We start from the raw sequence: 14,953 nt of genomic DNA on the forward strand, positions 1-14,953 counted from the left end.
ATCAGGGATCAAAGCCAGCCTAAGCAGAGTAGTTTGAGAGACTCTTACCTCCAGTTAACCAGCAGAGATCCAAAAGCAGATCTATGGCTCGAATGGTACAGCACCAGCCTTGAGCCAAAAAAGCTAAGTGACAGCACCCAGGCCCCTGAGTTCAGTACCAGTAGAGGAACAAATTAATTAGAATTAACTAATTAATATAGCCAAGCAGATTCCCAAGTATGTGCTGCCAGGGAGATGAGCATTAACACTAAGCATCATGCAGGCACAACTCAAGGAGAACCTTGCGGTAGTGGGGAGAGATTGGAGAATGATAACAGGGTAAGTAATGAAGATGCACTGTGCTCATAGACCGTCATGTTGAATTGAAACCCCTTGTACAGCCACTTAGACATAATAGAATACATTTTCTTTTTTTAAGAAAGGGCCTGCCTGGCTCCTGTGAGCCACAGGAGAAAGTGACGGCCCGGAGCCAGCAGCCACGCTGTTGTTGGCGTCTCGGCTTTGTCTTCAACCTGAAGACAGGTCGTACTTGAATAGCTTCATTTTCTCCAGCTGTTTGTTCTCCATTGAAAGTCAGCATCTTTTTGTTTCTGATATCACAGAAAAGGTTAAAGTGTCTCTAAGGGACAAAGAAGCAGAAAAGCTATCATGACCATAGTTAGTCGTTAAATGAATTGTTTTTCAAGAATTTGGCTTCGTCTCTAGTGAGGCTAAACATGGCCTGCTTTGCTTTCTGGATGAATTGCCTATAAAACAATTGTCCGTGACAGATACCTGTATCTCCCACATGAGGCCGGTAGTTTGAAATAGCACGTGCAACCGCATTGGCCCACCCTGCACTGTCCGGCCCACTGTTGAAGAGACACCCTTTTGGCCAACCTTGTTTTACACCATAGTTCAGTCCCATGCAATTTTCAAAATGGATTATATTCTGCATGTTATAAGTTGTCTCTGGGGCTTGCCAGTGTAAGGGTGTTTTTACAATTATTCACTGCGCTAGAAATACACTCAGAATGTTGTCTGGTAGAGTAGAATAGCAACGATGCATCTCTGGATCCTCAGGCTGTCTTTCCTTCCTGTGCTTTCTCTCTGGTGGACAGGCTGGGGGGTGGGGGGTTGGGGGGGTCGGGGGGGGGGGGTGTGAAAGGTCACACGGCTCACAGCCCAGAGCGACCTCCCTGTATCCTAAAGACAGAAAGAGTGGGACTGGTCTCATTAGGCCAGAAGTACATGGCATTGTGTAGTGTTTAGGTGCTGGGAGCTTCCAGTGAGTTCCCTGGGAGGGGAGGGTGCACAGGACTCCTGGCCCCCCTGCTCCCCTGCAGCCCAGGGTGGCATGGGTGGTAGGCATGCCACGGTCTTCCTCCCTGACCTGAGAATGGGGATGAGTTATGCCGTGTGCCTAGACATAGCTTGGCAAGGGCGGAGAGAGCGCTTGCCATTTTCTCCTTCCAGTGTCTGAGCTAGTTGCCAGGCACCTCTGCAACATCTCTAACGTGTGAAGAAACTTGGAACCGCTGGCTGCTATCAGATTTTAAAAAATGAAAGGATTGTGAATATGCTTTCCTTTGGTTGAGCCCAAAGGACAATCCTGTCACAGGCGGGTGCTGAGTTGCAGTCTCCAGGAGCCAGCCCTTCCTGGCTCAGAGGCCTGGCCTCAGGCATGCGCGCTGCCCGCGCAGCCTCTGTCCACGCACCTCGTCTCAGCAGCCTGTCCAGTTCACAGGGCTGTTCTTGGGATGACATAAGCTTAAAAAAAACAACTTGCCGGACACTGGTGGCTCACGCCTGTCGTCCTAGCTACTCAGGAGGCTGAGATTTGAGGACTGTGAACAAAGCCAGCCTGGGCAAGAATTCCGCGAGACACTTATCTCCAATAAACCACCAGAAAACTGGAAAAGTGGTGCTGTAGCTCAAGTGGTAGAGGGCTAGCTTGAGCTGAAGAGCAGAGGGACAGCGCCCAGGCCCAGAGTTCAAGCCCCATGACCGACAAAAAAAAAAACCAAAAAAACAAAACTTTGTTACAATGTATTACTGTAATTGTTTTGTTGTATTAATTGTTGTCTCTTACCATGTTTGATTTATGAGTCAAACTTTCTGTGAATGTGCGTCTATAGGAAAAACATAGGGTTTTGGAGTATCTGGTGTTTCAGGCATCCCCTGGGGGTCTCGGAATGTATTGCTGTAGATAAAGATGGGGGAGGGGCCCCCACAGTATAACCCCTGCTTTCACTGCCTTTGATGTCGGTATAGTTTGTGGAGGGGAAGGGAAAAACAAGTCGTTTAAATAGGGATACAGGTGGACCCATTGCAACCATGAGATGTACAAGACGTCATGTCGAAAAACGAACTTTACAACTTTGGCTGGGGAGATGGGAAGGGATAGGAAGGGGAAACAAAGGAGAAGGCAGCAATGCTTGATAAGAAATGTCCTCATTACCTTGCCCATGTAACTGTAACCCCTCTGTACGGTATTTCCACAATTTAAAGAAAAAAAAAGATGGGGGAGGGGTGGCTGTGTTTGGTGATTACTGAGCCCTGATTGGCCGGGGGCTGCTCGTCTAGGCTCCCTTGAAGTGCTCTGACAGCCCCTATCATGTAGCCAGCTGCCTACCAACTCGTGTTTTCTTGCCTTCTCTTTCTTCTCTGGGTCAGCCCTGAGCAGCTGCCCTGCTTGGGTTTCATGCTGCCTATAAATAGAGTCCAGCCTCATTTCTGGACGTTCATCAGGTTTGCAGGGTGTGTGTGTGCCTTAGGACTGCAGTTGAGAAACCAGCCTTCATCCTATTCCAGCCGTAGTCTCCTGACAGCTCATCATCTCTGAAAGGACAGTGTCGAAGACAGGGAGTGCATTGCTCCCTGCAAGGGTAAACTGAGGCAGTGAATGAAGGGTTCACAGACCCGGAAGTCATGGAGGTTCCTGTTGGTATCTAAGAGGCTGACCTGACTTTGGCTCGGTGTATAATTGAATGCCTTGGAAAATCCAATTAACACGTGGAAAAGATGCTTTTGAGAAATTGTGCTTAAGACAGGACCCGTTGTCCCTGCTGCTCTAGAGAGGGGTGGGGAGGGGCAGGTAATAAAGGCCCCCCTAATGAAGTCCCCCTTCTGCATTACTCTTCGGGTGATTTTTATGTAAGGAATTACCGGTCCACTGTTTTTCTGAGAAAACCAGATGGCAGCACTGTCGTGCTCACTAGAGACTTGTGGAATTTGTGCCAGGTTTATTAGCATTTGCCAGTCTTAGGAAGAACTAAGAACACTAGAAAGGCAGAGCGTGTGTGTAGTTTTCTCCTGGAAAGCAGGCTTGCGTTCTGAAGCGCAGATCCGACGGCCCCTGAGAAGCTCTTATTGATCCGTCATTCTTTGGACAGCCGCAGAGGCAGCGGCTGTACCAGAGCAGCCTCCTGCAGCCGCACTCCCTGGTGCCCGCCCCGTCACCAGCCCAGATTTTCATGTCCGCTTTCAGTTGTGCACTGAAACCATGTATCCCCCAGCGAAGTGCAGTTCCAGCTCGGAGAAACTTCATCACAGCCCTGACATGAAAAGACAAACAGAAATCTGCCTGTCCCTGTTATCCATCCAATAACGAAAGCACCCAAGGGTAGAGGAATAGACATCCATCACGTCCCGGCCACGCAGCCAAGCCTGAGCCCAAGTGCAGTATTTCGATGTGGATCTCAGAAACCTTTCTTTGGCAAGGCAGAGTTCTCCTGACGGCTCATTTCACCGGCGGACCGGCTTGTCTGCGTGAGAACAAAGGGAGTTCTGCCCGGCTGATGTGAGCCCGATTGTGCTTTTTCCTTCCCCAGTGATTCCAGCACCGATTCTAGAAGTTTTGAGTACTTTCCTCAAGTTAAACAACGCTGCCTCTTCACATGGCCTGGGATTTGCCTTTATCTGTAGTGAAGCTTGGGCTGCTGCAGTGCCCTTTGCCCCGGTTTAGCATGAGCAAGAATAATAGCATTGGCTCAGAAGGAGATTCAAGCGATGATTATGGGATTATTCGGTAGGCTTGTCACCAGAGAATTTATCTGTTATAAAGAGCATGTAGATTTTTTTTTTTTTATTATGGCATTTCTACTTTAACAACTGCATGCCTGTGTGTGTATTATAACTCATACCCTAGCTCAACTTTGAGAGCACTTTTGTTAGTATGTCTTGCTTCTTCCGGTTTCTTCTGGTTCGTGTAGGATTCTCTGGAAAGGGCTGGGGTGGGAGCATTAGTATGAAGGCAAGAAGATTGCAAGGAAAGTGAGGTTTGATTTGCTACATCAGGAAAGAGAAATCTGCTGTTTACAATGCATACCCTCCGCATTTGGAAATTCCAGCCTCTTTTCCATCAGCAGAACATGTTTTTGTTCCTGATATACTAGGGTGAACTTAGTTAAATTTCCAGGTTCTGCCCAATCTCTTTGAGCTAGCAATTAGCCATAGTAACTAAGCCAAGAAGGGCCCCTCCCATTATTCTCACGTATGTGGCAAACCCAGCATTTAAAGGTGAACACGATATGACAAAGGGTGAATATTCACGCTTGATTTACCGTATTGCCGTGTTGCGGGGTCCCTTACGCCACCCACTGGCCTTACCCACCATTTGTGGCCCAGCGTTGATGCGGCTGTTGGCTCTATTTATAGAGTGAACAGTAATGCATGATCCTAACTTACACAGCCGAGAATCCAGAGAGGCTGAAACAACCCAGAGCCAGCCGTGAGGCAGGCTGGCTGTACCAAACTGACTCAGAAGGCCCAGAAGCCAGCGGCATTGGTTATGCATCTGGTCTAACTGGGTCGTGTGTGCCCTTGTTCTTCCTCATTTGAAAATATTCCAGAACCATCCCTGTGTCTCTACCTCTGCAGATGATGTGAAGATGGATACAGACAGTCAGGATCCACTTTTAATTTTTCAGAGCTAGAATGATCTGCTTCTTCCTTCTTAATTGGCTTGAGTTGCTACATCTTTTCTAGCAGTCACTAGGACTTCAAACAGGGAATAGGTCAGGGACTAGGAGTGACATTAAACCCCAGCGTCTGGTCCACTGGGTGCCTGAGTGACACAGAGAGGCAGGTGAGCTTCAGGGCTGGTACATTTACTGCCTTCAGTTCCAATAGGACATAGTCTAAAAATACTTACCGCTGAAACAATGCTACGCGAAAGCAGAGTAGCAGACGTAGAATTCTTACTGTTTCGTGCAAAGGATTGAAAACTTACTGTTATCATCTCTGTTTTACTGAGAAAGAATGGATGTTTACTCAGGTAATCCTAGCTACTCAAGAGGCTGAGAGCCGGGCGCCAGTGGCTCACGCCTGTAATCCTAGCTACTCAGGAGGCTGAGATCTGAGGATCATGGCTCAAAGCCAGCCCGGGCAGGGAAGTCCATGAGACTCTTATCTCTAATTAACCACCAGAAAACAGGAAGTGGCACTGTGGCTCAAGCGGTAGAGCGGTAGAGCGCTAGCCTTGAGCTGAAGAGCGCAGGGACAGCACCCAAGCCCAGAGTTCAAGCCCCACGACCAACAAAAAAAAAAAAAGGCTAGAAGACTGCTGTTCAAGGCCATGAGTTTCTATGCCTAAAATAACCAACAAAAAGCAGTGCTGGAGACATGGCTCAAATGATAGAGCACCACCCAGCAAGAAAGACAAGCCAAAGGCCCTTGATTCAAACCTCCCAGTAATGGCCAAAATTATGAAGGAAAAAAAAGGATCTGTGAAGAGGCTAAGGGTAGACGTTTCTAATTTGCCTTCGAAATGCTGATCTTTCACTTTGAGGATGCTTTATATAATTTTTTTTCTTTAACAGAATGAAGTTGGCCTACTGGAGTTCTTCCAGAATGTGATGAAAGAAACTAGGGCAGAGCCAAAAATGGTGACTGGCTGGATCCTCAACACCCTACTGGGCTATTTAAAGCGCCAGAACCTCGCTGTCGGGGAGAGGTGAGTGCGCCAGGGGTTCTTCCCCCATCGTGAACTCTGGGTCCAGAAGCAGTGGAAATGGGGCAGCACGAGCTTTTGCTCTTCCTATTCTTACACGGGGTCTCCTAGCACGATAACAAACATCCCCTGTGAGTTCCACGTTGTAAAAGTATTTTCACTCCCATCTGCAAAACCACTTCATTTGTTCAGATTGGTGCGGCTTTGCCTGTGTGCTATGCGAGGGGCTGGCAGCTTGAAGAGGGAGAAGACAAGAAGTTTAGACACCGGACCTGTTATAGGCCCATAAGAAAGCAGTCGCCTCAGTGTGCTCTCGTACACTGGAGACATGCGCACACACGGGGTCCTGGGAAAGAGGGGACCTGGAGGCTCCAAGTTGGTAGTGGTTCTCTCTCCCCTGACTCTGTCCGCAGAGTTCTTGCCTAGCCCCCTAGGTGAAAGTGATGGTGCTCTAGTAGAAGGTAAAGGAAGAGGGATAGGTTCAGACCAAAGGGATAAAGAGGGGACCACATTCCATTCGGACATGCTGAGTTTGAGCTGCCCATAGGACTAGACACCTGGTGTGGGGCGGCAGTAGGCACAGGGATCCACAGCCAATGCGAGGCCCAGGGGGTGTAAATGAGATATTTCACGGGTTCATTATTGGGCACATATCTGTGGAGTCTGCTGTGGGCTGGCCTGGGGAAGAGCAGTCCTCAGGATGGACAGGTCCTGTAGGGAAGAAGTGATTCTCGGAAGCAGTGGGCATGGGGCAGGGGGAGGGGGTGGCTGAGAGGGTAGAAGGTACCAGCTTAGCAAGACCTGAGTGAGTGCTGAGTTAGGACCCATCAGATAGCCCTGGGGGTAAGTAACTGTTCCCACCCAGGGACCAGCACTCAGATAGCCCTGGGAATAACTGTTCCCACCCAGGGACCAGCACTCAAGAGAAGCGCGGGGTGAGTCTGGGTCTGATACCTGGATTGTTTGGGGGGTTTTTTTTGAGGTAGAGTAGCCCAGTTAGCCTCAAACTCACTATTCTCCTTGCCTTAGCTTCCCAGGTGCTGGTATTATAGGCATTTCCTACCACAGCTGGCATTTCTGATTGTTTTGAGTATATTGTGAAATGTGTTTGAATTAATAGGACATTCTAAATTGTTTTAAGTGTGATTTAGTTAAGAAAGAAGACATTTCTGATCATTGTGAGAATATTGTTGTGAAACGTGTTTTAATTAATAGGACATTCTAAATTGTTTTGTTTGATGTAGTTAAGAAAGAAGACATTGCATATACCCCAAGTGAGTCCGTTGTAAAATCAGACGATTGTCATCCGCATGACCGACTCCAGTCATTCGCATGAATTGAGTGCCTAAACTTCAGGACAGCTATGGGCCTCAGTCCCTGAGCACCAAGGAAGCTGCGAGGCCTTTGAGCCCAGGAGCGGTGTTGACAGGAAATCGAGCAGGGAGATACATGGACAGCACTGGAGAACAGGCCCGGGCTCTGGGGCTGAGCTGTGGCAGTGGGAAGGTAGAGGAAGAGTTGGCTGCAGCTAGTGTTTTGAAGGTGCCCTGGTTTGGCACCCAGGTAGTTGGAAGCGGGGAGACAGAAAACATGATGGGGGTTGAAGTGGCAGAGTTGCTGGTCAGAGGGATGCTTATAGTAAGGCTTGGCAAACTTTGGCGTTGTGGGTCCACGGCCTGGTTTTGCAACAGCTTGTGAATATGAATGGTTTTTACCTTTGTGAAGAAGAAAAACTTGGGAGTTGTAGCTCGGTGGGCGCCTGTTTAGCTAGCATGCGTGAGGCCCTGGGTCACCCACGTAGAATGTGCAGTGTGAGCTAGTGTGGGACTCCTGGGGGACAGGTGAGTGAAGGGGTGCAAAAAAGGGAACCCGAAGTCCTGGGAAGTGGTGAGGACATAGAGCCCCTCTGCTGGTGTTGGGCAGAATGGCGGCAGCAGGCAAGGAGCAGAAGATGATGGAAGCGGAGGAGGGGCAGAGGCCGGGGAGGAGAGGCAGGTCTCCGTAGTCGGAGGCCACAGGAGAGAGTGTGTTCTTGGCAGGAAACTGGAGGTGGTTTGCAGGAGGAGAGCTGCTGTAGGGGCTCGGGAGACTCCCAATGACACATGCGTACAAAAGGCGGACGATGGTGACCACAGAAGCTAGATCGTTATTGAACAAAATCAGAGCCAGACAGATGGAGCAGCGGCCGGATGGACTGGAGGCATCTCCAGCTTTGGGCGTGGGCTGGGGGAGTGTGCACAGGAGTAAAGGGAGGCACAGGCCAGGGCGTGGGTGCTGGGGAACCGCAGGGGCGGCACGGAGTGGGCTGCCGAGGAGAGGGAGGGTGGCTGGATGGGGGAGGGGAGGAGGATGCCCTAGAAAGAGCTGGACCTTGGTCAAGTCATGTTTTCCAGAGGTGGGAGGGGAGGGCTGCTGAGGAGTGAGTGTGACGGGAACGAGGTGACAGGTGGGACACCAGGAGGCGAGAAGGACAGAGGAAGGGTCACCGAGCGAGCGAGCACCGCCACAGGGCCAGGTCCCCGTGTCTTTCTCTAGGACCTTCCTGGGTCCCATTTTACAGACGCAGCGAAGGGGGATAGGAGAAGCGGGAGGGCGGGCGGGGGTGTTAGGGGAGTGGAATGGCTGGAGGAGCGCTAAAGGGACAGGATGAAAGGAGAAGACTGGAAAGGTCCTGCTCCCCTCTCGGGCCGCTCGGGCCTCGGAGCCTGGGGAAGAGAGATGCGAACCTGAGGCTTGTTTTCCAGGTCAGGTTCTTCCTAAGTGGAGACATGTGAGCTGTCAAGAGTCCAGGGTGCAGACAAGCAGATGAGCTGCTTGTCCTTCTGTGCTGCTGGGTTTGAATAGATGGTTTATTTAACTGATTGGGGAGGGGGTGTGGTCTGTCAAGGTCTTCGTGACAGGCACTGACCTTTATTCATCATCTTATTCAAGTTCAGCCCTGGCATGTCTGGAACTCAAATAGCCAGCCTTCCATACCTGCAGATCAAAACTATTTGGGGGAAAAAAATTGCACCTGTGCCGGCACTGGTGCCTTGTGCTTGTAATCCTAGCTACTCAGGAGGCTGAGATCTGAGGATCACTGGTCAAAGCCAGCCTGGGCAGGAAAGTCTGTGAGACTCTTACTTCCAATTAACTACCAGAAAACCAGTAGTAGAGCTGTGGCTCAAAGTGATGAGTACTGGCCTTAAGCAAAAGAACTCAGAGACAGTACCCAGCCCCACGACTGACTGAAACAAAAATTGCACCTGTTTTGAACATGTACAGATTGTTTTTTCTTGTCATTAGTCCCAAAACTCTCTGTTTAGGGACTTGAACATCCCCAGGGCCAGGGGTCCTACAAAGAATCTCTTGTGGTACTGAGGGCCAACTATCTGTACCGTGTACTGTACCCATATCTAGTATTGGTAGAAGGAATCCATTACTGGCCTACTATATGCTGTGCATTGTGGGAAGAAAAAAGGTGACATCTCAAGCACTTTTAGGTCAGTGAAGAAATTTTAAGATAGGATTCTTAGATGAATTTCTCTAAAGTTCATTCATTTTTTTGTGTTCTTTTTCTGTTTGCCTGAAATTAAGATGCTAAAACTCTGCTCCCCCTTCCCCCCAAGATGGCAGGATTAGAAAGTGGAGCCTGTGGAGGCGCCCGGGTCACCAGGCAGAGCCTCAGATGGGCTCAGTACTGCTGGCCATTGGAAGCCCTAGGGATGTAGCTCACCCTCGCTCCCTGTGAGGACGCGGTGGGAAGGTGCATTCAGTGAGAGGTCAGGGCCTCACCTGGCACAGAATCTGCATCGTGGACTCCCCAGCTTCATAGTTTACAAGGCCCTCGGTCTTCCCAGCAGATCAAGGCAGGTAGTGGCTCACCGGAGGCCGATGTGTACTTTTTGCGTCCTCTAGGAATCTAGCTCGACCTCTGTGCTTGTTACTGGTTCTACAGTCTTCACTGGAAGATAATTAGCTGTCATATTTTCCAGGATTGCAGATCATCCAAACAACCCACACTTTTAGAAAAACCTGATTCCTTAGTACCTGTCAGTAAAGATGAGAGGCTGGGAAAGAAGAGGGCTCATTTTTCAGCCCCTTGCCCTTCTTCCTTTTGAGATTTAATCAGGATGATTTACAGGCCTTCCAAACAACAATTTAGCAACACCAGATACTCTCCAGACATTCCCCTGATTCTCCTTGCAACTACTTTTTTCCTTACTTTGGGATAAACAAACACCTTTAAAGGATGATGGGCTCTCCCAGCCCGTTGGCTGTTTTGTTCATTCAGAACAGCTAACAAGGTTCCCTGTGCCTAAACAAGAGAAATGAGGCCACACTTGCTTACCTTGTCCACCATTCGTTTGGAATTCATGGAAATTGGTACCGAGCTATTTATCTAGGCGCTTCCAAAGAAATAGTGAGTGGAGGGACCCCAGACTTACACAAAAGGTGTTTTCAAATGGCATGGAACATTTCACAAAGCCTTTTTTTTTTTTAACACAGACACACTCATGTGCTATTTATAAGCTGTTCCTATTTTTAACTAGTCCCCTAATGACCTCAGAAAGACAGCATTTCGTTAGCCTAGTTACTGGATAGATACAGAAGTTGTTAAACCATTTATTTGTAAAGAACTAGGCCATAATGCAGTCTTATCTTTTCAGGTCTAGGTGTACACTCCAGTCCCCAGCTTATCCCAGAAATGTGAATTCCTGACACTTTACAGTGTTAGTTCCCTCCTGACCTTTTGTTCTATGGTATCTTGGAACATAAATCATGGATACAGATAAAATGGATTCTGGGTCCTTCTGCGTCTAGAAAGCCGATACGAATGTGCTGAGGACAGAGTGTGGACATTTAGAGGGTGCAGAGGAGCGTGGCTGGGTGGTTGACATCGAGTTCCCTTATGGAAAATCTTGTATAATTAAAGGAATTTATATTTGCCCAGTAACACTTGCAAAAGGGGCTTTGTTAGCTGTTTTGTTTGAAGTCACTTTGAGGCTGATCTTCCTGTGGAAAACACTTAATTACTAGATTTATTTTTTCCCCTCTGTTCGTGGTTCATGAATTTTACAGTTCCTCCCTTGCTGACTAATTGCAATGAGCAGGAGTCTTTGATGCAACCTTTGCCAAACAGCTATTATTATTGGGTGGTAAAATAAAGAGGAAAATGCAGCCACAGAAATTTGTTAGATCCTAAAGCCCAAAATAAATAAGCAAAATAAAACAGGAGCCCAACTGGTATGTTAGTTTCATCCCTGGTAGGTTTATTTAAACCTAAGAGTTCAGATTCTAATAACCATCAGAAGATTTTCTGACAGTGTGAAATGCTGACCTATTCTCTCTCTCTCTCTCTCTGGTGGCTGCTAGTCCTGTCACACCCTCAGCGCTGGCTGAGCTCCTCAACCTGCTGGACAGTAAAGCAATTTCTTCATCAGCAGCTAAACAGGTATGTCCACACTTCCAGAAGCTTCTCCCCTGCTCCACCGTCCCAGCAAATGTTTTCTGTGAAACCCAAAAGCCATTACTAAATGAATTTCATATCTGAAGCATTGAGGGCGTGTTGTGATGGACGATTTCATTAGCAAAGCTCGAAAGCCCTGCGCCACGGCAGGCGAAGCAGGCAGGTCGCTCCTCGCTCTGCTTTCCGAGGAAATCGTTACTATCTGCCTTCTCCCTTCCGTGTTCCCTCAATGTTTATGTGAAAGACTGGGGACCCCCAGCAGCTCTTGGGGGCCGCAAGCCTGTGCTGGTTTTACCAGTACCGGGAACTGGGGCTTCGCTCCCAGCCGGCCAGCCCCACAGCTGCCTCCAGCACACACTGTAGATGAAATGGTACACGTGAAAACTCAGGACCAGCATCCTGAAAGGTAGCCTCGTCTTGTCTCTACCGCCAGCTCTCCATGCCAGGTGGGTGAGATTCCCGAACTGGGAAAACTCCTACAAATCAGAACCCACAAGATAGAGAACACCTGGGAGCTGCCGCCTCTCAGCTTCAGAGCGCACAGCTGTCAGTGCTGCAGCCCACAGCCTAATGTTATTTTAATAGCGCCTCTTGCATTTAATATTTATACACACCGACAGCAGTGGCAGGTTACAAAGTGAGGCTTTGAATAGCGGCTGTTTTTGGCTAATTATGGGTACCACGGAGCATGCACTAGTTCTCTGCGGCTAACTAGAGACAGGGCTGACAGAGGCTCTGCGAACCCCCGACGGTGGAGCTGTCGACCGTCGGGCCCCACGGCTTGCAAAAGGCTTTGGCTGCGTGTGCATGCATACGTGCATGTGTGCGTGCGTGCCAGAGGAATACAAATGTTTATGACAATGTTCAGCACCTGTGGGAAAATTAGATGGCCCCGGGGCAGGAAGGAACTACATACACGTCTAAGAGCAGATGAATTGTAGCATTTGAAATGAAACAGAATCTTCCTCATCTCCTTCCCATCCACGCAGCCCCACAAGGAAAGAAAGAAAGAGAAAAAGACAAACACCTAGTACAGTAAGATAATTCTAGTGGGAAGACAGAAAGTAATAGAAGATGCTGACAGCTGGGACCAGAAATAAACATGTTTGCACTTCATCTACTCATAGTATGCTACAGGAGGCAGCAAATCCAAGCTCCTGTGAGGCCATCGAAGGGCAGTGAAGGCCTGATTTGAACGAACAGTGTTTAATGTGTGCTGCAAGATGGAGCCTCTCTGATAGGTCGCTGCTAGGGCCAGGTGGAGGTGGTTGGGGGGGAGGCTGGCTTTCCTACTTTTTGGTTACTGATGATGGAAACACTGCTATTGCTGAGCAAGAGGGGGAGGATAATGTATGTTGCTTATTAAGAATTTAATACAGGGGCTGGGAATGTGGCTTAGTGGTAGAGTGCTAGCCTAGCATGCATGAAGCCCTGGGTTCGATTCCTCAGTATCACCTAAACAGAAAAGGCCAGAAGTGGCACTGTGACTCATGGTAGAGTATTAGCCTTGAGCACAGAGAGGCTCAGGGACAGTGCCCAGGCCTGAGTTTCAAGCTCCAGGACTGGCAATACAGAAAAAATAGATTCTCAGATTTTACTTGTTGTTAATCCAGTGACTAATTACATTGAGCATTCCCCCCCTTTTCTTGGGGGGAGGGGAGTGGGCTTAAACTGGGCTTAAACTCAGCTTGGACACTGCCCCTGAGCTTTTTTGGGGGGGGGGGGGAGGTCCGGTCGTGGGGCCTGAACTCTGGGCCTGGGCGCTGTCCCTCAGCTCTTCAGCTCAAGCTGAAGTTGTAGCGCTCTACAACTTGAGCCACAGCACCACTTCTGGCTTTTTTTTCTGCTTATGTGGTGCTGAGGAATCGAACCCAGGGCCTCATGCGTGCAAGGCAACCTTCCCAGCCCCCCCCCCCCCCCCCCCCCGCCCCCAGCTTGTTTTGCTCAAGGCTAATGTTCTACCACGTGAGCCATGGCTCCACTTGCAGCTTTTCCTGTGATTAATTGGAGATTAGAGTTTCATGCACTTTCCTGCCCAGGCTGGTTTAGTCTTCTGACTAGCTAGGATTCCAGGCCTGAGTCGCCAGCACCTGGCAACTGAGCATCCTTTTATGTCTTATTTTTATAATGAACTCAAAGAGAAAAAAAAAAGTATTGGCAATTAACTTTTCCTGAATATCACCAGAATCCAAATAGGGCATGGGTTTTAGAAACCTGTGAGTGACAGAGCTCATTGTACCAGGAACCGGCCTGCCTCTGACAGAGCTGGAAGAGGCATCAGCGATTCACTGGCCAGAGGCTGACGGCGCTGCCTCCCGGGGCCAGCAGACACGCACACAGTCTCATCCCACCCTGAGACCATTCCACATCCCAAGCAGCCTCCCGCTTTGCATCGTAATTTGTTGTTAATCGCTGTCTCGCCCGTCTCTTGCTGACATTGTTCCCAATTACTCCTTCCCTCACCCGCGTCACTGCACCCCCTTGCAGGTGCTTCCCAGCGGGATTCTGAGATCTGCGGCCTCAGCCCACGGCGCCCCGCGGCACCCTGCGGCCGGGGCAGTAAGAGGTTGCTCCCACGAAGCAGCCCTGTTTTTCAGAAATAGAAATAGAGACAGGCAGATAAAACATCAATGAGCAACTGCCCGGGGGCTGCAGGCAGGACCACCCAGTGCTCCTCTCTGGAGATGGAGGGCTGTGTGCTGAAGTGGCAGGTGGCGGTCCCCTGCTCCCCTCACTAAGGACAGGGCCAGCCTGGACATTCCAGACTCCCAGACCTGCAAGTAGCCTCCCAGGATGCCACTGGCCGAGTCACAGCTCAGGGCATCGTGCCAGCTCTGCCTGGAACAGCCGTGGTGATCTCTCTCCTCAGCATCATCCAGTTGAACACTCGCAGGGAGACCAGGCCGAGTTAGGGTCCAGAGAGATGGAAACCATGCTTTGCATGCAAACATCCCGCTTCCCATCTTCCTGCTTCATGTGGAAAATGTCCCGTCATGCACCACAGCTGTGGCACACAGCGTCTGGGTTTGTACCTTCCTAGGAGAGTGACCTCTCATGATACTTGCTCGCCCCTGGGGAGGGGAGTCCTTTCTCTCTAGCTCACAGCTTCCTCCCTGCTGCTCCTGCTGAATGGCCCCCTCCTCTGCAGCCAGAGAAGCTCAGGACTGAAAGGGACGGTGTCTGTGTGTGTGCCAGCAAGACACCTCTACTGGAGCTGGGGCTGGAGCGGCCCTGGAGTATAGTTATCAGGACTGTGGGTTCCATCCCCACCCCAGGAGGCTGAGACTCTGTCCCTTCCCTCTGCCCTGCAGCGTGTGTGTGTGTGTGTGTGTGTGTGTGTGTGTGTGTGTGTGTGTGTGTGTGTGTGTTGGCCATTGGTTCCCGGGGCGAGTATAGTTACAAGGACTGTGGGTTCCATCCCCACGCCAGCAGAAGGCCAGAGACAGTTGCAGAGCACAGAGAGGGTGGGTGCAACAGAGTCTGGCTAGAGGTAGACAGGCCCGGCCACTCCATGGCCCCCTCCCTTCCTGCTGGGCTTCAGCCAGGAGTGCCCGTCGGGCAGGAGCGGAGTC

At 49.8% G+C, this 14,953-nt stretch overlaps 1 protein-coding gene across 1 annotated transcript in view; it reads left to right on the plus strand.

Annotated features, from left to right (window-relative positions):
* Nucleotides 1-14,953, plus strand: part of Gatb (glutamyl-tRNA amidotransferase subunit B) — a 71,529-nt gene that overhangs the window by 51,267 nt on the left and 5,309 nt on the right. The window contains exons 10-11 of the mRNA XM_042701827.1: nt 5,802-5,935; nt 11,288-11,366. Coding sequence (XP_042557761.1) covers nt 5,802-5,935; nt 11,288-11,366 — 213 coding nt within the window. The remainder of the gene's footprint in view (nt 1-5,801; nt 5,936-11,287; nt 11,367-14,953) is intronic.

This window comes from Dipodomys spectabilis, unplaced genomic scaffold (assembly GCF_019054845.1).
Source record: "Dipodomys spectabilis isolate Male_0828 unplaced genomic scaffold, ASM1905484v1 ptg000297l, whole genome shotgun sequence".
NCBI classification, from domain to species: domain Eukaryota; kingdom Metazoa; phylum Chordata; class Mammalia; order Rodentia; family Heteromyidae; genus Dipodomys; species Dipodomys spectabilis.